Source organism: Pangasianodon hypophthalmus, chromosome 10 (genome assembly GCF_027358585.1).
Source record: "Pangasianodon hypophthalmus isolate fPanHyp1 chromosome 10, fPanHyp1.pri, whole genome shotgun sequence".
NCBI classification, from domain to species: Eukaryota; Metazoa; Chordata; class Actinopteri; order Siluriformes; family Pangasiidae; genus Pangasianodon; species Pangasianodon hypophthalmus.
In genome coordinates this window covers 27,132,682-27,159,484 of record NC_069719.1, presented here as the reverse complement: position 1 = coordinate 27,159,484, position 26,803 = coordinate 27,132,682, and the positions used below count along the sequence as shown (strand labels likewise).

Genomic DNA, 26,803 nt, shown 5'->3' with positions numbered 1-26,803 from the left:
GCGTTAGGGCTGAATCTCAAATGTCCTCGTGCTCCCTATATTAGTGCACTACATGTAGTATGAAATAACGGCTAACCCCTAAAATGGCGGCTATTTAGTTGGGGCGGAAGTGTGCGGTTTGGGACACAACCAGTACTTCACGTCTGAAGACAACCTTGTAAATATGACATGGCGAATACAATAAAATAAAGTAAAATAAAAATACAAGTATTAATAAAACTCCGCAGAAAAAACAACCAAGGAGCCAAAAATAATATCGCATATTAATCCAGTTAGAAAAATTTAACACATCCGAATCCACTCCAAATGTTTTCCTTCAACAGCCAATCATAATGCGCAGTCGCTCCGTTTAAGGCGGGACAAACGAACTTGTTGAGCCAATCGAATTCTTAGAAAAGCTGTTGGACTCGAGAGAGCGAGTTGTAGGGTTTGGTTGCGCCCAGCTAGCAAGTGGGAGAAGACTGACAGCAGGAGCTTTTTGGATTCATTTCAGAAGGTAGTTTTTAAAATGACGAAGTATGTTTTATGGATAAGAGAGAGGGAGTTTTATTTGAGCGGAATGAATCGTGTTGTGAATGACAGGACGTTTTGGGACAGAAATATGATGCTAACTCCCAGAGCTGCTGCATTAGACCAGGTGCCTGGAGCTGTATGAGATTAAAGGTGCTGTGGCTGGAAGGCAGGTTTGTTTTTACTTCTTCAGGCCCGGAATGCAGTTGAGTGCAGGGAACAGAGATGTGTAAAGTGTAGAGCAGCTGTGTTTGTGCAGGATTTCCAGGTTTATCTGCAGCAGCAGCAGCAGCAGTGGTGGTGTGTGGTGTGTGGGCCTGTGAGTGCTTTAGGAATGGAGAAGCTGCACACACACACACACACACACACACACACACCACAGCTGCACCTTCTCCAAACCTCGCAGCTATTTTAAGGCTCTAAGTCCCAGTTTTATGGATGATTCAGTGTCAGTGGTGGTGAAGTGATTTGAAAGATCCTCCCTGCATGTTTGCAGAAACTCCTGCTTCTTCTGGCTGATTCTGTGGTTGAGTTTTAAGTGGAAGGTGATGAGTTATGAATAAACTACAGTCCTGAAGAATGTGGGTTCATTTTATTACTTCTGTCTCAGCATCATTTAATTCATATCACATGTGTCTAATCTGTTCTTCACATGGCTGTAGTGATGGTTAGTGTAGTGTGTGTGTGTGTGTGTGTGTGTGTGTGTTTTTAAACACACTTCATGTGTGTTGTCTTTAAATACAACATTATAACAGTGAGTTTGTCCCTGATGAAGCGTTCTTCATATCAGAACCTTGCGGATAACCTCAGAGAACATCATCTCACTCAGGATTGATTATGATGAAATTTATAGAAGTAGAAGAAATAAATGTAATTGGAACAGTCAGACCTGGTGTGATGTAAAGAACGTCTGAAGAGCTCTTTCTGTGTGCAGAGTTTAGTTATGTAATGCATAAATACTAAATTCTTTCTTTCTTTCTTTCTTCTCCATATCCTCACTCTTGTTCTCTTATTTATTTTCTCTCTTTATTCCTCTTGTTTCACTTTCTTCTTTTCTCCATATCCTCACTGTCCTATTCTGTCTTATTCTCTCTCTCTCTCTCTTTCGCTCTTTTCTTGTTCTTTCTTTCTCTTCATGTCCTCACTTTCTTACTTATTCTTTCTTTTTCTCTTTCTATTTCTCTTGCTCTCTTTCCGCCATCCTTTCTTTTCTTTTTCTTCTCCATATCCTCATTTTCTTTCTCTTATTCATTTTCTCTCTTTCTGTCTCTCTCTTGTTTTCTCCATATCCTCACTGTCTTATTCTGTCTTATACTCTTTCACTCCCCCTTTCTTTCTTTCTTTCTTTCTTTCTTCCATATCCTCACTTTATCTTATTCTCTCTCTCTCTCTCTCTCTCTCTCTCATTTTTCTTTTTTTTTTCTTTCCTTCCTGTGTATGTTTTGTTACAGAAACTGTATTTTTGCGAAGTCCATATCGGGTGATCGTGTGCACTAACTATCTATGTGAAGAAATAAAAGGAAAACAGACGTATAAATGTAAACGCTCTTTTTACCCTGCACTTGGCAGCGTTGTTCACTTTCCAGTCACAGAGTCGTTTTATTTACGGTGTACACTATAGGGCCAACCATTAATCTTTAATAGTTCATAAACTCAGGACCTGATGGCTGTTTACGCTCTGCTGCTGCTGCGAATGGCTGCTGGAAATAAGCCCTGCCCCCTTTTTCCTTAAAAGGCTCGCAGGACCTGTGTGTTTTCATCGCAGGAGCTGAATGTAGAAATCTTCTCAGCATTTTTATCGTAATTGTAATGACACCCACAGCGAGCAGAGGGCTCTGAGGATTACAAACCGCTCCTTTAACGTTTCTCTTGCATATGTTGTTGGAAATGGTTAGTGAAGAGTAACGAACGAAACCTGACCAGTGCAGGATTTGTTGCCATGAGACGATCTCTCGTAGTTGTGTATGCTAGTATATACGTTAACTCATTTAAAGGTAAGAAGTGCTGATTTGTTTACTGCTGATGCAGTGAGCAGCCATTTTGATTTGACGTCACTTGCTGAGCTCAGGGTTCAGGAGAGCGTCCCGAGTTTATGAGTAGGAATTACACTTTCACATGTTTTTGTCTCACTGTGTTTCTGACTCAGGAATCTTCCCTCGTAACCGAGCCAGACGATGGGTAAGAAGAGTCGCGTGAAGACTCAGAAATCGGGGACGGGCGGGACAGCCGTGGTGTCCCCTAAAGAGATGATGAACCTGATCTCCGAGCTCCTACAGAGTGAGTAAAACACCTCAGCTAATCGGCTAGCTCACGGGAAGACTAGTTACCAGTTCATGTGTATTCTGATTTATTTTTATATCTGTCTCTTTGCGTTTCCCAGAATGCAGTGGTGCAGCTCCGTCTCCAGGAAAGGAGTGGGAGGAGTACATCCAGATCCGCACCCTGGTGGAGAAAATCCGCAAGAAACAGAAAGGTTTTTACTGAGATCCGTATTCCTGGTGTATTGTCACTGCAGCGCATCAGCGTGGAGACTGATGGCTGTGTCTCATTCCTCTCCTGCAGGAGTGTCCGTGGTGTTTGAGGGCAGCAGGGAGGATTATTTCCCCGAGCTCATGGCCTGGGCAGCAGAATGTGGAGCGTCCTGCGAGGGCTTCGAGATCGCCAACTTTGGAGATGAAGGATACGGCCTCAGAGCCACCAAAGACATCAAGGTGTGTGTGTGTGTGTGTGTGTGTGTGTGTTTGTGTGAGAGAATCTCAGGGTAATTACAGAATTACAAGGTTTATGTACATTTTGTAAGTGTTACTATCAAAAATGCTATGTCATACCATGATTTTTTACATAAGTAAAGGAAAACACTCATATTAGGGTGTGGTTTAAACCTAAAAACGAGCCGTGTGCACTTTTCCATGTCGTCGGCCAGCGTCCAAAGCTTTCCCCACTGATGAATCGTTATTCCAGCTGAACGCTGAGGAATCGATCCGCGCAAACAAACCAGCATTTTTAGGAGGCAGGTTGTTAAAGGAGAAATCAATGTAGTCCACTCATCCAGTGTAGAGGTTTCATAATGGCTGTTATTTTCCTCAAGACAACCTGTTAGCTCATTAGAAACAGGCTGAAACGTGAACGTTTACAAGCTATCGATTGGTCATCTTTCGCTTCGAGGCATAAGTTCAGTGGTCATTACGTCTTTTTTTTTTTTAAATGTCGAAGCCTTTAAATGATAAATGATTACATGGCAATTAAGATTATTCTCATTTAAACAGATTGTGTTGTCGTGTCCTGTGCTTTGACTGCACTCTTTATCCATGACTGGATATTTCCATTAAATTCTGACATTCTCTCTTTTCCTCCTTCAGGCTGAAGAACTGTTTCTGTGGATTCCCAGGAAGATGCTGATGACCGTGGAATCGGCTAAAAACTCCATTCTTGGTGAGTCCACGCGTCAGCGTTTGACGTCTCGTACATAGACTAGCCGAGCCCGAGAGCCGCGTCCCAGGCTTCTCTGGACTGTAGCTGGAATTTTGAGTCCAGCGTGCCCACCAAGCTCTCCACTACCTCTACGCTGGATCTCTCATTAATAATAAGAGTGTGAAAAAGGATGCAGGAAAAAAAAGTAGCTCTTGTGTTTTTGTTTTTAGGAGCTAACAGCAAAACCTGATTGTTATCCGTCGTGTTTGTGATGTTGAATTTTGTCTCCCATTGAACACCATTGTAACTGCGCTAGCAATAACGATGTCGCTCTGTCACATCAGCCAACAAATTAGCACCACAATCACTAAACATGTCCCAAATATTTCAGTATAAACACATTTAACATGTTTCAGAGTGGAGTTTTTCTTTAATGCATAGACCGCATTAGAATCGCATTTACACAAAATACAAAACTATTTTAGTAACAAGGTGATAAACACTCTATAATTTCATTAGCTGACTTATTAAACATAGTCTTAAGGTCTACGCTGTGTGTATAATTCATCAGGGTAAAAACAGCGTAGTAGGCATTAGGAAAAATCGTTTATTAGTCAGTAGTAGAGTTTAACTCTTTACATGTTGCACATTTGAAAAGAGAGCAATCCTTCCACCTCACAGTGGAAAAGGCTGTTGAACTAAAAAAGGAAGCATAACTCAGACTTGTCAGTACTTCTTTAGTTTTGTCTGGAGGTTTTTTAAGTGTGATGTGGAATTAAGAAGAATTAAGTATGAGTCAAATGAAAACTTTCTCTTTTTTTTGTATTGTTTATTGCAAATAGGTGTCACGGAAGTGTATATTTTTTTTAATAATCTTCATTTCATTCAATATAAGTGCAAGTTTTCCAACGCTTAAAGAGTGTCTGGATTCCTCTAGGAAAAAAGGATTCAATTCTAATCTATGTCTCACTTTTACGAGGTCCAAACAGCACAAAACCATTCTAACATGTCTCAGCATTACATTATATTCCATTCTGTTTGCACATAAGGAGTAAAACACGACGAAGAGAGTGATGTTATAGGAAAATAATCCACGCTGGGGTGGTGTGATGTGGCCCAGCGTGAAGCGGAGTCACTCTTTCCACCCTGAAGCTGATTATTTTCCTATAACAGGATGTCCTGGAGTGTTTTATTCCTTTTGCACCACATTTGCCAATGATTTTTAATTTAGTAATAGGTACATTAAATGTTACTGAAAATCTGTGATGCTTCTGAGTGCTAACACCGGAGACTTCTTCTACAAATGTTACGTAAATGTAACACTATAACATTATATGATTATAGGTTTTACTTTACGTTCATATGTTTTTTGGTGATGGTGAGGCCCCTGAGACTGAGTTGTTGCTATAGAAACGGTCTTTAATTGGTGTAAATTTGGTTAACCTGTGCTAATCTGGGCTTCAGGTCCGCTGTACGGTCAGGACCGGATCCTGCAGGCCATGGGCAACGTGACTCTGGCCCTGCACCTGCTCTGCGAGAGGGCGAACCCGGAGTCCCCCTGGCTGCCCTACATCAAAACCCTGCCCACTCACTACGACACGCCTTTATACTTCGAGGAGGAGGAAGTGCGCCACCTGCTGGCCACTCAGGCCATTCAGGACATGCTGAGCCAGTACAAGAACACGGCGCGCCAGTACGCCTACTTCTACAAAGTCATCCATGTGAGTCTGTAGCTTGTCTCGCTTTCTGCACGTCATTATTTCTGAATGAAATTTTCCTCTATAATGCTTCGTAGAAATGCTGTGAAGTGTTCTCTCATGTAGCAGTTCACCATTGTGTCGTGCTGTTATAGGAAAATAATCAACGACAGGGTGATGTGATGAAGCAGAGTCACTGTTACTGCACTGAAGTTGATTATTTTCCAGTAACAGCACGTCCTGAAGTGTTTTATTCCTCTTATACCACACCATTCTGCCAACAATTGTAATTTTTTAAATTATAGAATGACACAACATATTTCTTATCCATTTATTGCTACATTTAATGTTGAACAAGCAGCTGTAAACAGTCGTGCCCTCACTAGTGCGTCTCTATTTTTTTTTTCTCTCTCTCAAAATCAAACCAAACAGAAAGCTAGAGCTTCACCTCTGACTGTTACAACGCACTGACACTGGAGACTCCTTCCATAAATGCTAAATAAAGTTAATATAAAAACGATAACAGCTACAATTTAGGGCATCATTTTCCAAAGCTTGTTTAAAAAGAAGAAGAAAGAGGAACCAGTGAGACCTTTGGAGTTTTAGCTCTTCTTTATGTTCCACCATGTTAAGAGATGATGAAGTGCTTTTCCTCTCTCTGATTGGCTGTCTGGTTAACCGGCTCACATCACCTGTAACAAACATACAGACAAAATCAAATTAATTGAAAGTTGTGACTTAAAATCTCTAAAAATCGTCAAAAATCTCTGGAATAAAAATGACTTTTAACTAATGTATGTTATTAGCAAAGTTAAAAAAAAATGTTTGCAATCTGTGTAGTCATAAAAAAAAAATTGTGCAAAATGAGCTGAGAATTTTATTTTGAGAAATTGTTTGTGCAAGTTGAGGAATTAAATAGCTTTTGTTATATTATTGCAAGCAATACACCAGACAATTCAGATTTATTTTCCTATTTATTCTGTGTTTGTGCGGATGGAGTCGTGCGTGTGTGTGTGTGTGTATGCGAGAGAGAGAGAGAAAGAGAGAGAGATAGACATGGTAATGCTATACAAAAACCACACAACAGGAATCTTTGCTCTTGGACTGGTGGACAATACAGAGCAGAAAAAGTAGAGTTGGTGCCAAAACTTCCTGTACTGTGGAAACAGGCCGCGATTCAGGCTCGGCTCAGTGTTCAGCTCTTAAAATCTGGCTTTTAAAGGTGTCTAGCTCTTCGCAGCACTTCTGCAGACTGGTAAAGGAGCTCGATAATGTCGTCTTGCACCCAATTCCAGCGTCTCTGACAATCTGATGAGGTGCAGTAGAGGCTCGAGTCCAGCAGGGGGCGATATTTAACCCCTAACAGACATGTTGTAGTGCACAGTCGTCATCTATCACACCAGATTTAAGAGCATTTCATAATCGTATCCAGATTAATGACTCGTATAGTTCTAACTTTTAAGAGTGGTTTGTTTTTGCGTTAATTATTTTGGAAATTAGGATTTCGTTATATGGATGGTTATGAAGGAAAGTCCTTTATCTTCCTGGATCGTGTATGAGGTGAAATGTTAAGTGAAATGTTTTATAGTGATTTTTGAAACTTGACTCCGAATTGACTCGACTGCAGAAAGTGAATCAAACACGCCATGCATTTTTGGGTTGCAGCATTTTTATTTTTATTTATTTATTATTTATTTTAAATAGATGCGAACACACATTGTATTCAATTACTTATTTATATAATTATATATAATGATCAGCTCTGTGCGCTCCTTGATTCGGAGGCTTTAGTTCAAGACTAAGCGTGTTATCTGTTTCGAGAAATGAGTCTGCATGTGAATATTTTAAAAATCAATGCAACTTTAGGACAGAACTAAAACTTGCATTGTTCAGGATAAACTGTGATAACAGATGTGCATACAGATACATAACAGCCGTTTATGTGTTATGTATTTGTGTTATGTATGATATTTACAGTTGAAGTCCAGGGGAGTAATTTAGTTTCTGCGTACATCCTGATCTTATTCTAATCTAATTAAACATGCAATAACGAATACAAAAATAATGGTATTGTCATTAGCTTGCCCTATAATAATGCAGTCAGGGCTGTTCATGATGCATTAATCTGTTAGCCAGCAGCCCAAAAACTGGGGGAAAAAAATCACACCTATTGATGCATTTAACGAGTGTGAATCTGAGTGAAATTGACTTCTGGTTTGTTTTAGGGCTGGGAGATAAGACGATATAATATCAATATAATATACGCTTTTCTGAGAAATTTATTTTTAAACAGATTTAATTACAAGAAGATCTTATGTTAAAATTTTGTGCTTAATCTTTAGAATTGTAAACAGTTATTTTCTCAATGTTTTAATGTTGCATGATTTTAAATATTAAAAAAAAAACTTTTTTAAATGAATCAACAATTTCTTTTTTTTTAAAAATTAATTTATTTATTTATTTATTTTTATTTAGGTTTTTTTTTTTTTTTTTTTTTTTGGCAACACTGTTACTGGGAGTTTGTGAACAAAACTATATATCATGAAACAAATCATAGAAATGCCTCTGAGAATGGTGATATGATATTCCTGTCCTATCACTCAGCCCTGGCTTGTTTGCTGTTGGTTTGGTTTCACACTGCATGTAACTAAACGAACCAAAATCCCCCCCCAAAAAAAAAATCGGCTGAGGATCATGTATGTAGGGCTCAACATGAGGGCCTCGTAAAACTGTTTTTCATTGGACGAAATATCAAGATGGTCAAAAGTGCAAGTAGAAATCACAAAAATCACAAAACGCACGCCACGTTTGATTCACTTCCTGCAATTGAGTTGAATCGCTTTCTCACTTAGACGCTCTCGGACCCGAGTGTTCTCACCTGCCTAAAGAACCGCACCGAGGAGAACACGCTAGGGGTGGGGCGATAGGACAAAAATATCATATCACGATTCTTAAGACATTTCTACGATACACGATATGTGTCATGATATAGATGTCCCAGCAATGCAGTAGTGTTGCATTTAAAAAAAAAAAAAAAAAAAAAAATTTAACAAGTTTTTAATATGAAAATACATATATAAAAATAAATATTAAACATTGAAGAGTTTTTTTTAAAGAAGAAAAATTAGAAGAAATAAGAAAAATTCATCAAAAACATCAGCTGTTTCCAATCAGTTTCTAGTTATTAAAAAAAAAACATTTAAAACACATAATAAAAAGATTTAGTGATAGATCTGAAATGTCAGAAAAAAGGCATATTGAGACAATTTATCATGATATTGATATTGTATCATGATATCACCAGCCCTTAAACACACCAGAGTTCCACTGAAACGGACTTAAAGCTAAATTCGTGAGATCTCCGTTAGATACGTTAAACAACTGCACCAGGTTGGGCACTAGTCAATTTAATTAATTAATTTTTAAATCCTTCTCTGATCTACATTTTGTGGTGAAACTGTAATGCATGGGATTTCTTTCCTGTCATTTTTGTCATCTGAGAAAACTCTGTGTTTATGATATGATTACATAAAAGTCTTTAAATGATTACAGATAATAAAACATCACATATCTCTCAACCACTGCAATATCTCCTGAATTAATGAATCCCCATCATCCCTTAGTGAAATTAATTGATTGCGTGTTATTATTCCAGATTGCAATTTGTAAGCGAAAATCTCGATTTTTTATTTATTTATTTATTTTTTTAAACAGTGACTTGCTTATACGGCGATTAATTTAAGCACGTCTATGCTCAGAGCAATAAATATTACGTCTGTTTACGTTCCTCTTCTCGGCTATTAAAGAAGCAATAATCCACTCTGTTCCTCTGAATTTCACTCAAAACATCTTGCTGGTGCTTTTTTTGCTTCTTTCATTAGATGACTGTCAATTAGAAAAAGGTAATATTTCACATTATTGTCAAGATAAGGCATCAAATATTCATGGGGAATAGCTAATGTGTTTGTCATGATGTCGCCGAGTCTATTGACGTTTTCGCTTTATTAAATGGTTTCTAGTCTTTGGCTGAACGGGTGGAGGAGCTGTCGGGTAATTAGACCGAGTTTTATTGTTTTCTCAGTCTTAATCTCATCTTAATCTGACAAATTTGTGCCATTTTGGATACAGTGATATATCAGGGATGTAATTAAGAGGATTTTTTATGATCTCTTAGCTGTTTTGATTCATCAGTTCATCAGGAATGGGTGTTTTTTTTTTTTTTTTTTTTTTCTTTTTTTGGGGGGGGGTGTGTGTGTGTGTGTGTGTGTGTGTGTGTGTGTATAATATATGTTGGTACAGTGGTGCTTCCCAAACTATAGATAGATATCTGTGCATTAGGTGGCAGTAGAGGGTTAACAACAGTCTGAAGATGTCTGGAATGAACTGTAGCTCTGGTGAGATTTTGAAGCAGAAACAGAAGTGTAGATCTTTTCAGTTCACGAACATCACCGTCGAGGATGTGGAGTCTTAAAATCTCCTAAGAGCTGCTGGTTGTTGCATAATCCTGGGTGATAGTACAATATAATATTGATATTTTCATAAATTGTCACAATACACTTATTCTGAGATCTTAAGGTTGTATAAATAAGTTGTTAATACCTTTTTAGTTATAATTTTTTGTTATATAATTAAAAAATATTTGAAAATGTATTTTTCTAGACATGATACAAATGTGTCCTCAAAATAATTTTTCAAACAATTTTATTTTTTAAATGAACACTTCCGCTTTACTGGCAGTTTGTTAGCAAACATATACATCATGGTGTGTATCGCAGAAATGTTTTCAGGTATCGTGGTGTGATGTTTTTGTCACACCCCTACCCTTGCTTAAAAAGTAGGAGTTTCAGAGGAAGACTTGTTTCTTGCTTGGCTGGAGATCTGGGATTTTTTTCAGAGAGGTTGGACATCGTCGCTCTGGCCCTTCGCCGAGTGTCCTGTCCACACCACTACTCTCCTCCTCCTCCTCCTCCTCCTCCTCCTTTCCTCTCGGCTCCTCAGGTTGCGAGCCGGTGTCACCGTAATGACTACCGTCAATGTCAGGCTCTCTTCGGAGGCGGCCGCAGATGACCGGGCTGGAAAATTAGCTTGTCGCATCGGCTTTGAATCGAATTGACCTGATTGTACCTTCCGCACATGTTGAGAAAGGGACTGATGTCCTCCCTCCCTCCCTCCTCCCTCCCTCATCCAGTCCCATATATTCTGGCCTCCCGCTCCAATGTATCTTCCTTATCAGGGAGTCTTCCTCCTCCCCTATCATCAGGTCACGCTAGCAAGGCTACAGCCCTCCGTCTTCTGGAACTGGGTGACTTTTTTTTTTTTTTTTTTTAATATATATACATATATTTTATATGCATTTTCTTCCCCATGTAAAGAGGGATAGGCCATTGTCAGGGCCCTCTGATGCGTATCCGAGTGCTTTTCCTGTCCGCAGGGGACCAATGATGGCTGTTCTGTCCTCGGCAGGGCCGTGTGTGTGGGGGAGGAGGACCTCATAAGGTGACCCCGCTATGCAGCGAATGCAAAGTAACCTTGGTGTGCTGCATCTGCCGCCGTTGATGAGAAATGAATAGGGTCCCTGCGGTACGCTCCGCGCTCCCCTTCCCCGTATCTCGCAAGATATTTTGCCCGACCTTCCTAGTATGGAAGAGCAAAATGAACGAGTTTCATTCTTTTTTTTTTTTATGCACTCATGGCTAGACCGTCCACTTTTTTGCTATCATGAAGATGTTTTTTTTTTTTTTTTTTGAATGTTTAATTAAAAGAAGAAACCAAACTGGAAGAAGGGTCATCAGGTGATTCAGCTGATTTTAAAAAAAAAAAAAAAAAAAAAAAAAAAGGTGGAAGAAAAATCAATAGCTGTGAAATGTTCCTGTAATGCCAGTTGGTCTAAAACACGGAAGGCCTCAAGGCTCTGAGGACCCAAAGCCCTCCTGCAGACCAGCGACCAATTAGCTTCGTTTCCCGTCGGCTCGTTAAAGAAAGCCGGAGCTCGGCGTGAGAGCTTTTTGTTTTTTAATTGATTTACGGGACGCTGCCCCCTCCCATCCTCCGCCGCCCCACGTGGTGCCAGTGTGGGCTCGGCTGTATGATGAATTACCCCTCTCCAGTAATGCTAATGCATCAAGAGCTCGAGCTGCAGAAGGCGTCCTCTCTCTGAAAACTACACTCTCATCACCTACGCTGTCTACAGCTACCTCAGCATTCCCTCTTTTCCATGTCGCATTCTTTCATGCTCTGTTTTTTTCCTTCTTCCGAAGCCTCCATGCCGAGACGGACGTGGCCCTGACTCAGATCAGCGTCCAGTGTAAGCAGAGGACAGCACCATTTCCCCTGAGCTTCACCACTCTGTTCAGTTAATTATATACATAATTGAGTCTATTAACATGCCCAGGTGCTCCGGCTCACTCCGAACTTGCTGATCTCAGAGGGCTGAGGATGCCATTATTGCCCGTTTAACCTGTTCTCGCTCCCTGGTGAAGGCCATGATGGTCTCCTACGTTTAGTCCAGCTGGCTGTGAAAGTGTGAAGATGAGGGAACGTCCTCTTGAGGTTTGCGCTATTACTTCTATCAAACCTCCTAATACACTATTTATCTGACAGAGGTTATTTATAGGCTATATTTTTTGGACATAAAGCTCCAGTGCTGCAGTGCCGACCTCAAACCCCACGCCCTTGCGTTCTCCGGCTGCTTATCTTTTAATGGTTGTCTATCAAAGGTTTGTAGACGTTACTTCAAAGCTGGTCCAGTCCTTCAACACTGACTTTGAAGGAGAAAATCAGAGAAGGGATTGGCGGTGTGTTGAAGTGACCGACTCTCTCTTTTTCTCTGTGCGTGCGTGCGTGCGTGCGTGCGTGTGTGTGTGTGTGTGTGTGTGTGTGTGTGTGTGTGTGTGTGTGTGTGTTTAAGGCTGGCTTGTTAACCTTTATCTGCTCCCGAGTGTGTTGCATCTCAGCTATCCTACTAAGAGCGTGTAAAGGAGGATCTGCAGTAAGAGGAATTGAAGAGCAGGGGGATCCACAGCCCAACTCTGTCCGATACGCCTGAATCAGCATCAGTGCTAGACCTGCCTACTTCACACACTTGGAGAGTCTCTCTCTCTCTGTGTGTGTGTGTGTGTGTGTGTGTGTGTGTGTGTGTGTGTGTGTGTGTGTGTGTGTGTGGAGCAAACCAGCAAGTGGTAGTACAGGGCTCAATTAGTGTCAGTGAAATTGATTAATGGGATGAGACATGCAAGGCAAAAGTTAGCTACCACCTCTGAGTGGTTTCATTTCATGCTTATTCTACTCCGTTCGAGCCGATCTAATTATACTGCTTGATGTGTGTGTGAGTGTATCCTCTAGTGGTGGGAGGTATGCTGCTGTAAATGAGACACCGGTGCAAATTTGTCAACGCTTTAAAATGCTACTCATCACAAAACCACACGTGGCTGTACATTCACACAGAGCGGTGTATTCTGGGTTACGCTTCTGGCATAGTGTCACGTTACAATTATAAAATTTCATGCAAGCGATGCTGTCATCGGCAACCACGTTCCACCAAATCGCCAACACAACAGATTTTCTTTACGTCGTTCTGGCCATTTGCACATTCTGGAAGTGCGGATCCATCGAGCAGAAATTGCATATCACATTCCGCGTCGTACGGAGCGGTCTCGAATCCATACGACAGATAAACTGCCAGGAAATGACCGATTTGGAGTGATTTAGATGGAGGACTGTTAATGTTCATATTTCAAGCAGGTTCTCTTAAAATCTTGTCGTGGCCTTGTTTTTTTTTTTTTTTTAAATATTACAAACAGTAATGTGCTTGTTATCGTTTAATTTATAGTGTCTATAGTAACAATCTACAAGTACGAGAAGCAGAAGCTTCACGTTTAAAAGCAGAACATGTGTAATGGTTGATATGCTGTAAAGAGATGTTTAACTTTAATGGAAGGAGTCTCCAGTGTGAGCACTTTGTAACAGTCAGATGTAAAGCTTTAATGCGTTTCGTGGACGTTCCACAACATGAAACGTAACTATAAATGGACAAACTTTGATTTGATGTAATGTGATGAATTATTGTTTCGTTATTTTTAAAATTGTAATTGTTGGCACATTGCTTTGGTATAAAAGGATTATATCATCTTGGGATGTGCTGTTATAGGAAAATGATCAACTTCAGTGTGGTAACAGTAACTCTGCATCATCACACCACCTTGTTGTTGATTATTTTCCTACTCCAGCATGCCTCAAAGTGTTTTATTTCTTCCACATCGCCCACCTTTTGTCCAAAAACCGCTTATTAATACCTGTTTGGTCATTTAGGTCATTTGATTAATGCTGACGAATATAACGTTGTGCCCAAACGTAGATGATGAATTGCTTTTGTGTGCCGGTGGTTTGTGCAGCGCAGGGCTTCATTTAGCCAGGACGAGAGCCACACGCACAGCCTCGGGAGCACCTGGGTGGGGAGATCTCTCCCACATTCATCCCTCCGTCTATTTTTATGACTCATTTTGCATGTTCAGGAGGGTTTTATGCTATGGCTGAGTTAGACCTCTGCATTCTTCCTTCCATTTTTCTTTTTTTTTTTCTTTCCATAGGAACCAAGTTTTTTTTTTTTTTTTTTTCTTTTTTCCTTTTTCCTTTTCCCCCTGTCCATGACATGCGCTGCAAATGAGCCCTTGGAGGGAGCGGGTCTGTTCCTTTAAATGTAGATTTCTGTGGCACCAGTGGCTCTCTGTCACCCAAATTGATGAAGCAGATTTATGACGGCTGCTGGGCACAACAAATTAAGTTGACAGTGATGTATGGGGGGCTAATGCCACGATGATCCCACAGTACCACCACCGGACGCTCCTTCCTCCTCTACGCTCTTGTTAGGATGTGTTAGGCAGCCACATAATGAAATTCCACTGACTGATTTGTGTGTGTGTGTGTTTTTTTTTCTTCCTCCTCCCTCTCCCTCCATTCCTCCCTGTCTGTCCCTTTCATTTCATCCTTCCTTATTCTTCTTCTTTTCCTCTCCATCGTCCTTTCTGCTCGTCACCTTCGATCCCCAGACTCATCCCAACGCCAGCAAACTGCCCCTGAAGGATGCTTTCACCTTTGACGACTACAGGTTGGTTTGTCCTACTGTGTCCCAAATTTGAGCTTCTCCAGTGTGTGTGTGTGTGTGTGTGTGTGTGTGTGTGTGTGTGTGTGTGTGTGTGTGTGTGTGTGTGTGTGTGTGTGTGTGTGTGTGTGTGTGTGTTGGGGGGGAGTGAAGAAAGGAAAAAAGTACAGGGTGGTTGTAAGGGTACGAAACTAACCTCTTAAAACGAGACGTTTGTTCTCATTGTTCTTTCATTAGCACCAAATTATCTGTGAGGGAATAATTTATCACTGGTCCCTTTTCATCTTCGGATTGTTGAGCATGATGCAAGCTTCTGCTCCCGCTGGGCAACGTGTGAAAGGAATGAAATAGCATCTTGTCACAGTTAATGATTCAGTCTTCAGCAGCCATGGAATTTTGAGAATTTTACTAATTATAACCAGATCATTATCAGCAGAGGTTAGGCCAAAATGTGTACAGGAGTCGTCATGAAGCTACACTATAAACCACTGGAACCTGTGTTCATTAAAGGTGAGAAGTTCATAGACACCCAGATTGCTTTTAGAGAAACATAGTTTCTTTCTTGTTTTTCAACCTTTTTAGGGTTAACATCAATACCAATCCTAATATTTTTAATCCAATAATATCAATAATATACATGTGTACATAAAACTATTCGCAAATTTTAGTTTAAATCCCACTCACTCCAAAGCCAAGAGAGCATCAGTGCACCTTATAAATGAACTGTGCTCACGTGACAAAAACCGTTTCTGTGAGGAATTATCCCCCTCCCCAGCACTACAGTATGGTTAGTGTTTCAAAAAAGCATCACATTTATAAGTACAGTTCTCCTAGAGGCGTTATTGGTGCTTTACCACCACTGGTAAGTCAGTGGACTGTTAACAATAGCTAGATTTTATTTATCATCAATCAGGTGTGAAGAAAGTGTAAAAACTGACTAAAAATATTACATAATCACTTAATAGCAATTATTTGAACTGCATGTTAATTTAAGATCATTGCGATTAGCCATTATATTCCACAGTCATATGTTTTCATATGAAAATATGGATTTGGGATGCCGGTGTGGTGGATTACAGCTCCAGGGTTCTCCCCATGTCCATGTGGGTTCCTCCAGGTTCTCCAGTTTCCTCCGTCCTCCTAAAAACATTCCAGTAGGTGGATTGGTGACTTTAAATTGCCCCTGCTGTGCACGTGTGTGTGCGTGTGTGTGCGTGTGTGTGTGCGTGTGTGTGTGCGTGTGTGTGTGTGCGCGTGTGTGTGTGCGCGTGTGTGTGTGCGCGTGTGTGTGTGCGCGTGTGTGTGTGCGCGTGTGTGTGTGCGCGTGTGTGTGTGCGCGTGTGCGTGTGCGTGTGCGCGTGTGCGTGTGTGTGCGTGTGTGTGTGTGCGTGTGTGTGTGTGCGTGCGTGTGTGTGCGTGCGTGTGTGTGCGTGCGTGTGTGTGCGTGCGTGTGTGTGCGTGCGTGTGTGTGTGTGCGTGTGTGTGTGTGCGGCATCTCATCCAGGGTGTATTCCCACCTTTCCCCCAGTGTTCCTGGGATAGACTCTGGAACCAGCACCACCTTGAGCGTGATAAAGTGCTTACTGAAGATGAATGAATGACTGAATGAATGTGCATTGCAGCAGACCTTGTCACCACACATGACGTTTGATTTGATATATTACATAGAGAGAGATTTTAATAGTGTCACAATTTATTAAAAAAAAAAAAAAAAAAAAAAAGACAGCTGAAATCGCCCAGTCTAAAACCGGCTTAACTGGAATAAAATAAAAATCGCAATAGTTTTAATAGCCTCTAACTTCCAGCCCTAATATTATCATTATGACAGTCTCTTATTTACGCATCACCTGCTATCAGCAGGATGTCTACGCATGGGAAGTGCTTTTGGAGCATTTACCATAAAAATATATATATATATTTGCATAAATTTACATATAAGTAGACTCACTAATGTGAATCTTGATAGATCTGCTTTAAATCGTATAATTGTCAGTGAGTTACTGCAATTTTATATACAGATTACACTGAGTTTAAATCACTTATTTATTTCACTAAGACAAACCAGTTTACCAATTATAGGTGCAAATATGCTTCCCTTTCTCAACGCGTACGTGCGTGCGTGCAGCTGCCACGCGATCGCCATCGCTCACACACTCGCTTGTGTATCTTGTGCGTCTGGAGGATTAGAAACGGCATCCACTAGATGGCACATCTGAGCCAAAACATCTCTGTCCATGTGTTTTCCATGTCAAATTGTCTTGTTTAGCACAGCAGCGTTAAACACACTGATGAGCTCAGTTTCTCTTTAAAACTTTCTGCCATCAGCGTGATTGTTGTCATGACCTGCGTCTCTAATAAAATACCCTCACTGTCCAGTCAAAAATATTTACTCATCTAGGAAGTCCAGAAGACTGGTACTCAAAGCAGACCTTTCGGTAGGATTAAGGAGTTTCTAGAATTCGAACACTAACTGTAAAACTGTTAGAATGCAATAACAGTCTACAATAGTACATATGCGATTTGAGACGCGACATTAGTTTGTTTATTCAGATGGGGACATGGTGTCACATGGTGCTACACTGCTGCCAGTTTATTCCGCTAATTTCTGAGGATGTGCACAAGTGACTTGCCACATGAGCGCAGAATACGTGTGGCGGCCATCTTGTGTATGTGTATTTAACAGCACATGTAAAGCGATCCAAAACCTCCATAAATTAAGACAAACAAGACTCTCCATACAATCAGGACAAAATACATGCAGCTGTATAGAAGGAGGAAAAAAGGAGGAAGAGTCAGTATGTGTATAGAAGCTTTAATGAAAGACTGATAAAAATATAAGTGTTAATAATGGTGTGTGTGTGTGTGTGTGTGTGTGTGTGTGTGTGTGTGTGTGTGTGTGTGTGTGTGTGTGTGTGTGTGTGTGTGTGTGTGTGTGTAGGTGGGCCGTATCATCTGTGATGACTCGTCAGAACCAGATCCCTACAGAGGATGGCAGTCGGGTCACCCTGGCTCTCATCCCACTCTGGGACATGTGTAATCACACCAATGGCCTGGTGAGTCCCTCTCTCTCTCTCTCTCTCTCTCTCTCTCTCTCTCTCTCACTCACCCACCCACACACAGAGACACACTTTACCCTAAACTTAGATTACTGAGAGAGAGAGTGTTCAGTTTGATGCTCACTCTACCATTTAACACTAATCCTGACCTTGTGCTACTCAGACAGAGACGTTTAAGCTGAACTCTGTGTGTGTGTGTTAAGTGTCTCCGGCTGTTGTAAAGATCATAGTGTGTGTGTATACACGTGTGTGTGTGTATACGTATGTGTACGCCAACACGTTTTGAAGAAAAAGCTCTAAAGTAATGTGCTTTTCCTGCTGATTGTACCAGGATCTCAGGGGATATTTTATTTCTATTTGAATAATTTGGCTTTGATTGCGTTCAGCGCCTCACGCCACAGAGCAATATATGGCTTTGTGTGGGGAAATGCGTTTAAACCCTACGCTGAATTTCATGTTTTGGATTACTGAAAATGGGAGTTATTAGGATGCTTAATGAAATTGCTTTTTAGAATTCCCCTGGTTAAGGTTTAATAAAAATGCATATTTTTTTTCCAGTAATAATCTTGTTTATCGTGAAGTTGTAACAAATTGGCTAAGTTTTATTAAATTTTATGAATTTCTTTTATAGTCATTTGATTCATATTTGTTTGTGTATGCTTTAATTTAGTGGGTGATATTTTAAAATATGTTTAAGCATCTTAACGTGATTATTTCCTTCCTTCTTGTAGTGTGTGTGTGTGTGTGTGTGTGTGTGTGTGTGTGTGTGTGTAAGTGGGAATGGCTTAGCGAATTCTTTTATCATCATCATCATGGAAAGTTATTCAAGTGTAAACTTTTACACTCCATTTCAACGCTTTATTTCTGATTAAACACTTTCTACTTTTTCTTTTAGATTACGACCGGTTACAACCTGGAAGATGACCGATGTGAGTGTGTTGCTCTGCATGACTATAAAGAGAGCGAGCAGGTGAGTGAGATCTGATGCTGTTGTAGTTGTGAAATCCTCCATGGCTCATCAAATGATATCCAGATCAAAAAGCAAAGTTTACCTTCGCCTGTAGCAACGTTTTTGGTTTCCCTTCAGGCCGCGTGACACGCTTATCGGCCGTCGGCCATTACAGGGGCTCGTGGGTAATATCAGAGGCGAGGTGTTGAGCTCCAGCCGTAGGGAGGGAGACAGAGAGGGAGAGGGAGGATACGCAGGGTGAACACTGACAGGCCAGGTGGACTCCCGGACTCCCAAACTCCCCCTCTTCTGTGAAATGTGAATTATTTGATAAGATTGGCGAAGGCAGCCGAGGGAGGGAGGAAGAGTTTGCGCAGGCCGCCGCCTGGGACGGAGACGGGGGTGTCTGCGAGCGTCTCTCCGTGCCAAGCTGTTTGATCCCTGATTTAACATCAGTACTGAGCTCTCCTTCTCTCTCTCGCTTTATCTGTCCCTCTCTCCTCTTTTCGCTATCTGTAAGTGTTGTGAGTGTTATATACAGAGCGGGAATACGTGAGTGGGGTGGGGAAGCGCGGGACTGAAATGATGCGAGTGAATTTCTGATGGTCTTCCGTCTCATCCTGCAAGGATCACAACCTGCATAAACTAGAGGCTGTGATCCTTGCACTTGAAAAAGTTCAGCTTTCACCTGTCCAAAACTTTTTGCTAACAAAGTCAAGTTCACACGACGAGGGGAAGATGAAACCGTACGTACTTTGGAGCATGCTGTCATAGGAAAATAATCAATAATGGGGTGATACCATTAATTACAACTGCACATTATTTTTCCCAAAGTGTTTTATTCCTCTTAAACCACAGCAATTTGTCAACACTAACAATTTTTTATTTATTCAAGAATGACACGTCATACTTTTTATCCGGCTATAGTTACATTTAATGATGCTGAACGTCCATGTCCCTCTTCTCACTTGCGTTATAGCAGCTATAAACTGTCACTCCCTCACCAGCCTCTCTTTTTTCCTCTCAATTGAAGAAAAATAACAATTTGACATGTTACTGAGAAACCGCAAAAGTTAGTTACAGGTTTACCTCTGACACTGGAGACTCCTTCCATGATATCTCCTTACAGATATCACCATATCAACAATTATATATTTTTCTTTCTTAAACACTTTTTTTTTTCCTCATCTGTTTATGTGGAGCAGTCCTCTACCCCTTTGCTGCTGCACTACTCTCAGAGCTGCGGTTGTAGAAAATGAATCAACACCTTCTGCCCAATAAGATTTGAGAATTCAACAGTGCTGTGGTGTAATACATTTGAATGACACGATGAGACTCATTAAACCTTGAAAATATTAATATCGTTTGTTTTTGTTTTTTTTCAGATCTACATATTCTACGGTACAAGGTCTAACGCTGAGTTCGTCATCCACAACGGCTTCTTCTTCGAGGAAAACGCACACGACCGGGTGAAGATCAAGCTGGGAGTCAGTAAGAGCGAGAGGCTGTACGCCATGAAGGCCGAGGTGCTGGCCCGCGCTGGAATCCCGGCGTAAGTAAAGCGTTAAAGCAAATCGGGAGCAAAACCTTCTATTTTAAGTCCTACATTATTAGAAGTAATTAGACCACAGTGCTGTCTAATTCTTTATTTTATATTAATAGGTTTATTTTAATATTAATGTTACCATTTCTATAGTAACACATGGATACTGCACAGTAAGCTAATCCTAATAATAACAACCGGATTAAAAACACTGCGTTATTTAAGAAAGAAGAATGTATAATCATTGATCTGGTGAAGTTTTCTGTGAGGAGACGTCTATTTGACATTTACAGAAGTCTCTAGTGTCGTCGTTTTATAACAGGACAGAGGACTTTACGCTTTGCGGTTTCTCAGTAACATGACAAATTTAATTTAAGAGAGATAAAAACACAGTTTAAGAAGACAAAAAAAAGAGGCCAGTGAAGGAACAACTGTTTAATGTAGCGGCTACAACGTAAGCGAGGTAACTTGTTTACGGACGTTCCACAACCTTAAATGTAACTAAATGGATAAAAAAATTACACCATGTTTAATAATTAACTTGTACCACAGCAATATCTATATACCTACATATATAGCTCTTTAAAACATATTGTAAAGTTTAGGGTTAAAAATGGTAGGAAGGATGAGATACACACATTATAATATAAAAATCCTTTAAAAAAAAAAAAAAAAAAAAATTAAAAAAACCAGCACCACAATTTTGTCACTAGAAATAAAATTACTTACCTATAGCTTCGTAAAAAAAATTCTGAAAAGGAAAACAAAAGAAACATCACACCAAAATCTAACTAAAACTAATTTTAATTTAAAATGAGAACTGAAAAACTGGTCAAAGCTTTTAATACCACTAAGGAAGGTTATTGAAAGTGGCAGCTTTGTCACTGATTTTGAATGAATTTTTTCCCCCTTAATTATTCTATTGGTTTCCAGTTAATTACCTTCTTACAAACAGTGCTTGAAATCTTTACATTGAATTGTCTTTAACTCCTTTCTTGTGAATTCAGTTGGATTTATCTCACATGACTTTCACTAATCTGGTCAATTTCTAAAAAGTAATACAAGCTAATTAAACCACACTAAACGAAATTGAATTTAAAATGAAATCTGATTTTAAAAAAATCAAAAATAATTAAAAACACAACACTGGTGTGGATCATATCAAAAGCGTCACTTTTGTTTGCTTGTCCCTGTTTTTAAAATGACATTATTTTATTGCTTTACAGTTAATTCTGACGTTTCTGAGAATTTTAAATGTGATGAACAGTTTTTGGATATGTTTTTGAGAAGTCAGTCAGATACACTTCTCACACACACATTCACTGATCTGAGGTTAAACTGATAACGCTCTTTCTGAGTTAGATAATATTTAGGTGAATCTAGTGGTGGCTCAGAGTGTGTGACGCGCTCAGGGTTCAACTTTTCCCTATTGGATTGGTTGTGTATGAAGCTCCGGGCAAGGTATAATTGAATTGCTGTGCTGCAGAGAAAGTGCCGTAATGTATTTGTGCTCTAATATTGTCGCCTGGGCCGCCTGCGTATTGTCGCATTGATCAATCCGTCGAAAAAACGTCGCCTGTTCAAAATTACCTTTTGATTCGGCACAAAAGATTCACCGCCCTTTTTTCCCCAGCGTTTGATTGTTGGAATCGGACATGAAAGGGGAGATGTAGACGCTCTTCGGTAATTAAGCGCTAAATTATAAATGATTTTTAAAAAAGCAACAGCGAACTCGATGCATTAGATCAATCGGTTGTCATGTGACATGGATGGCGTGGGACTCGGCCTCAACCTGCTGGAGTTAAAAAGGGTTTAATCTGAAGACTTACTGTGATCCTTTTATCTCTGCAGGTCAAGCGTTTTCGCCTTGCACTGCAGTGAGCCGCCCATTTCAGCCCAGCTCCTGGCCTTCCTGCGCGTCTTCTGCATGACGGAAGGTAAGAGTGTGACGCGGCTGCTGGCGAGAGACACGCACGTGAACACACATTATTTAGGTGTTTGATTGATCAGGACAGTCACGTGGCACAGCTGCACAAGAGAAAGCGTGAAATATTCATAAACACGTACGCAGAAGGAGTTGTCTTGAACCCCGTAGAGGGAAGCCTGAGTGTCCTGTGGCTGAACATGTTCTGACTGAGGCGAAATATTCACCTTCTGTAGGTTCAGTTTTCAAAGGAATCGAACACCTTTTAAACACCGAGCCCTTTTATATCATCTAATCATTCTTTATGTAATGTCTCATCTCAGAACCAATGACTGATTCTGTCTCATTTCAGAGGAACTCAGGGACTACCTAGTGGGTGACCACGCCATCAACAAGATCTTCACGCTGGGGAACGCAGAGTTCCCTGTCAGCTGGGAGAACGAGATCAAGCTGTGGACGTTCCTGGAGACGAGAGCTGCGCTGCTCCTCAAGACGTACAAAACTACATCAGAGGTACAGCGGCAGCGCTTTCACCCTCCTAATCAAATTTATTAGCACGGCCTGAATGGAAGGAGTCTCCGGTGTCGGTGCTTTGTAAGAGATAAAACTGTAAGGTTTTTTTTTTCCCCTCTCCATCTTCAGGACAGAGGCTTTTACGCTTTCTCTGTAACATGACGAGCCCCAGGTTTTTTTTTTTGACATTAAGAGAGAAAAAGGCTGGGGAGGGAACGACTGTTTATAGCTGCTAGAACTTAAGCGGGTGCTTTGCAGATGTTCAACAGCAGTAAATGTAACTGTAAATGGATAAAAAGTATTATCTTCTTTAAATGAATAAACAAATTGAAATTGTTGACAAATTGCTTTGGTATAAATGAATAGAACATTTCAGGATGTTCTTTTATAGGAAAATAATCAGCTTTGCGGCAGTAACAGGAACTATGCTTCATCACAACCTCAAGGATTATTTTCCTATATCAGCACTCCCCCAAGTATACAGCATAAAATGTTCATTAATAAATGAATTGCAATCATTGGCTAATCACTGTGGTATAAGAAGAATAAAACACTTCAGGACAAGCTGTTGTAGAAAAATAATCAACGCCGGGGGTGGTGTGCTCACAAAGGACCACTACCACCCTGAAGTTGATTATTTTCCTATAACAGCTTGTCCTGAAATACTTCTTATACCACAGCGATTAGCCAACGATTGCAATTCATTTATTAATGAACAACATTTTATGCTTTTTAACCGTTTATGGTTACATGTAATGTTATGGGAAGTTTGTGAGACAAGTTAGTTCCTGTTCTCACTAACTTTATAGCAGCTATGAACATATGCTATAACGTTAGAGAGAACTCTCTCTTTAGCTGTGTTTGGAAGTTTATAAGGCAAAGTAGTCATGTTACTGAGAAACCGGCTGAAGACTTACTGACCGTAACACAGCACTGACACTAGAGACTCCTTCTTAAACTTATATGTTAAAAACCGCTCCTGAAAGAAGAGACACTTTCGCCATATCAATGATTACATGTTTTTCCTTACTAAATAGCACAATCTTTTTAATCTGTTTATTATAATAATAATTACTAGTCTTAGATTAAGTGGAGAGTCCCTGCGAATACATGACCTAATGTGTTATCGTTTCTATAGTAACAGCTCATTCACAGGGACAAGAAATCTGTGATTTGAATTACAGATGGAACTACTGGCAAAACTGCTGTTACAAGAAATTAAGATTCCTATCTGAGAATTCAAGATGATATAATGTTTACCCCTGTGATGTGTGTGTTTCAGGAGGACAGGTCCATGCTGCAGAAACCCGACCTCTCTCCACACTCGCGCATGGCCATAAAGCTGCGTCTGGCTGAGAAGGAGATCCTGGAGCGCGCCGAGGCCAGCGGCCGTGCCAAGCGCCTGCACTTCCAGAAGCAGCTGGATGACGGCGCTCCTCTGCCCGTGTATGAGGAGAGCGACATCGCGCTGCTGGAGAACGCCGACGCCAAGCTGCCCATCGTCCTGCACCAGCTAGAGGAGGAACAAGAGGAAGAAGAGCTGAAGATGTCGCTTCTTAACGGTGAACGAAAGGAGAAAGAGATACAGAAGGAGACCGGAGGAGAGAAAGCAGAGTCGAGCGCGCAAAGAACTGAGGATACAGGCAAAGATCAGGAATAAGTTCGACACAATCACGGATTCCTGCTCCTTATTTATTTTTTGTTTTAAGTGACTGAAGAATAGAAGTGAAAGCAATCGAAACTAAAACAGCAGTCTGTGTTACTTACAGCTTTTTTTTTTGTTTGTTTTTTTTTTTAATATAGATGTGACGATTTCAGATGATGTTCTGCTGTTCCGTCCCACGTTTTAGTTTTAACAGTGCCACACTGGTTTATATATATATATTTTTTTGTTTATTTGAAGCAGGTGGCTCCTCCCACTCAGGAGGAAAAAGACTTGGAAAACTGAAAACTGTATGTAATGGAACGTCATAATCGGACCTGTGGATCTGATGTACAGATCTGGAGTTCAGTTTGTTCAGGATTCAGTATGACCTGGTTAACTTTTTTTTTTTTTTAAGCGTGTTTTTGTTGCTCCTACAGTTTTTTTTTTTAAAAAACATACACAGTGTTTCCCTTTACCTGAAATGTAGCATGTTTAGTGCTTGGAGCAATGAGGCTAGCTTGTATCTTATGAGGTTAGCACTGCGCAGTATACTCGCGTTATGTTTGGGGGGTGGGGTTAGTAATGTTTACGGCTGCACGCAATGTGAAATGCAACAGCAGAGAAAACACATGCTGTAGATTATTACGAAACTCTTTAATAACAAGTTCAAACTCCATCTTTAAGCTACTTAATCTTGTTTAAATAAATAAATTAGTTTAAAGTTTCGTCAAATTGAACTGAAATTTTTATGGTTTAAGTGTATGGCAAAGTGGTCGATAAAACTCCACCCCAATCTGTGGGAGGCGGAGCCTAATCTCTAGTCATTTGTGTGCAGAATGATACCAAAAACGTTATTGTGGCTATCTAAGATGGCTGCTCCATTACATTAAGCTACGAATAAGTTCACAGTAGCTAGTGTGCGTCACTCCTAGCGAGTGTCAGTGATCTGGCCAGCTTTTATCATCAAACAAATCAAAAATAGGATCACACACTCTCTCAATACATTAAAAATGGTGATGCATTTTACTGCACTCGTTATTTTACTGAATAACCTGTTAATTGACACACATTTACAATTGCCTTCTTTTTTTTTTTTTTTGTTGGCTCAGAAGATTGACAGCTTCGCAAATTCATGGGTCAGGGTTCCCCTAGATAAAGTCTATGTACACTGTGTGAAACTAACCGCAAACACGCTTGCACGTTGTGCGTCTTTTCCTTGTGTATTTTTTTCCGCATTTTTCCCGACCATAGATTGATGGCTGAAAAGGCAGAAAAGCGTATTTTTAAATTTGTCAATAGAGCTAAACTGTATTGTGTCGTAACTTGTATTGCTTGTTTGCGACATTAGCCTTGCAGCGCAAGTTCAAAACTAATGACTCAAACGTCAAACACTAAACATGTCTTCGCTAATCATCTACATTTGGTATAAGTGAAAATTGTGTACGTTTTTCTTTTTTCCCATGAAACTATTACTTTACGCTTGTTCTGCTAATGTGTTTGCTAGACAATCGTTTTTCTTTTTTTACGTTCTGGATCCTGCTTTGCACCTGGATTAATCATATTACGCAAGGAGTCCTGGTCTTTTCAGCAGGACATTTATCCCAAAAAAGGAAGAAGCTGAGGATGTTTTAAGTTTGATTGCACTTCGGGAACAGTCACTATATTTTTCAAAAGTGGTCTATTTTTCAGTTTGGATTGTTTGACATACTGTGATTGAACCTTCCGAAGGTTAGAAGCTTGAGATTACTTTAGAATTACGGACAAGTCGTCTTGCTATGAATGTAGTTTGAAATGCTTCGTCATATTGAATAGATCTATTCATTAATAATTTCCTCGTGACGGCTGTCTCGGTTGCTGAGAACGATAACTTCTTCCACGTTTATAACGTTGTTATCGGTTTGTTTACATCAGAAGCCAAACTCATCACATCTCTAATGTCTGTGGTTCTCTTTACGCCTTAAAACAGTTTCCTGTGCAGGATATCTGCAATCACAACACTTACAGGTTCCAAAACTAGGGTTTTTCTTATGGTTGTTCTCATTAATAATTTTATATAGTGCATCTCATGCATTTAAAACGCAGCTCAAATAGTGCTTTACGATAAATCTATAGAACAAATAGATACATAATTAAATAAATATACTGTACTCAAAGTGAAACTGATTTTGTAAATTAGAGGTAAAAAGAAAATGCTAACAACTGTTTTGAAATAGTTGTGAAAGGACAAGGTTTGAGCTGCTTTTTAAACGATACAGCTGGAGCCTGATGAGTATTGATGGATCACAAATTCCAGATCTTTGGAACAAAAAAAAAAAACAAAACAAAAAAAAAAAAAACAGAAAGTCTGCATCACTGTTTTTCACTTTGGGAAAGTTGAGTAAAGCGTGATTTGGATCACAGCCTGTCAGACATACAGAGATGTATGGATAAGGTAAGCTTTAAAAACAATAAAAGACTT

The 26,803-nt window shown here is 40.2% G+C and overlaps 1 protein-coding gene across 2 annotated transcripts; it reads left to right on the top strand.

Annotated features, from left to right (window-relative positions):
* Positions 1–356: 356 nt before the first annotated feature.
* Positions 357–26,802, top strand: setd3 (SET domain containing 3, actin histidine methyltransferase). Of its 2 annotated transcripts, none has more exons than XM_034308270.2 (13): positions 357–496; positions 2,657–2,787; positions 2,891–2,983; positions 3,073–3,221; positions 3,870–3,942; positions 5,386–5,642; positions 14,663–14,721; positions 17,654–17,768; positions 18,667–18,741; positions 20,106–20,272; positions 22,115–22,200; positions 22,540–22,700; positions 23,983–26,802. In XM_034308270.2, the coding sequence occupies exons 2-13, from the start codon at positions 2,685–2,687 to the stop codon at positions 24,358–24,360; spliced, it is 1,716 nt and encodes a 571-aa protein (XP_034164161.1). In that variant the 5' UTR covers positions 357–496; positions 2,657–2,684; the 3' UTR covers positions 24,361–26,802. The 2 variants fall into 2 exon arrangements, with proteins under 2 accessions (XP_034164161.1, XP_053093647.1); XM_053237672.1 differs by lacking the exon at positions 357–496 and adding an exon at positions 521–683.
* Position 26,803: the final 1 nt, after the last annotated feature.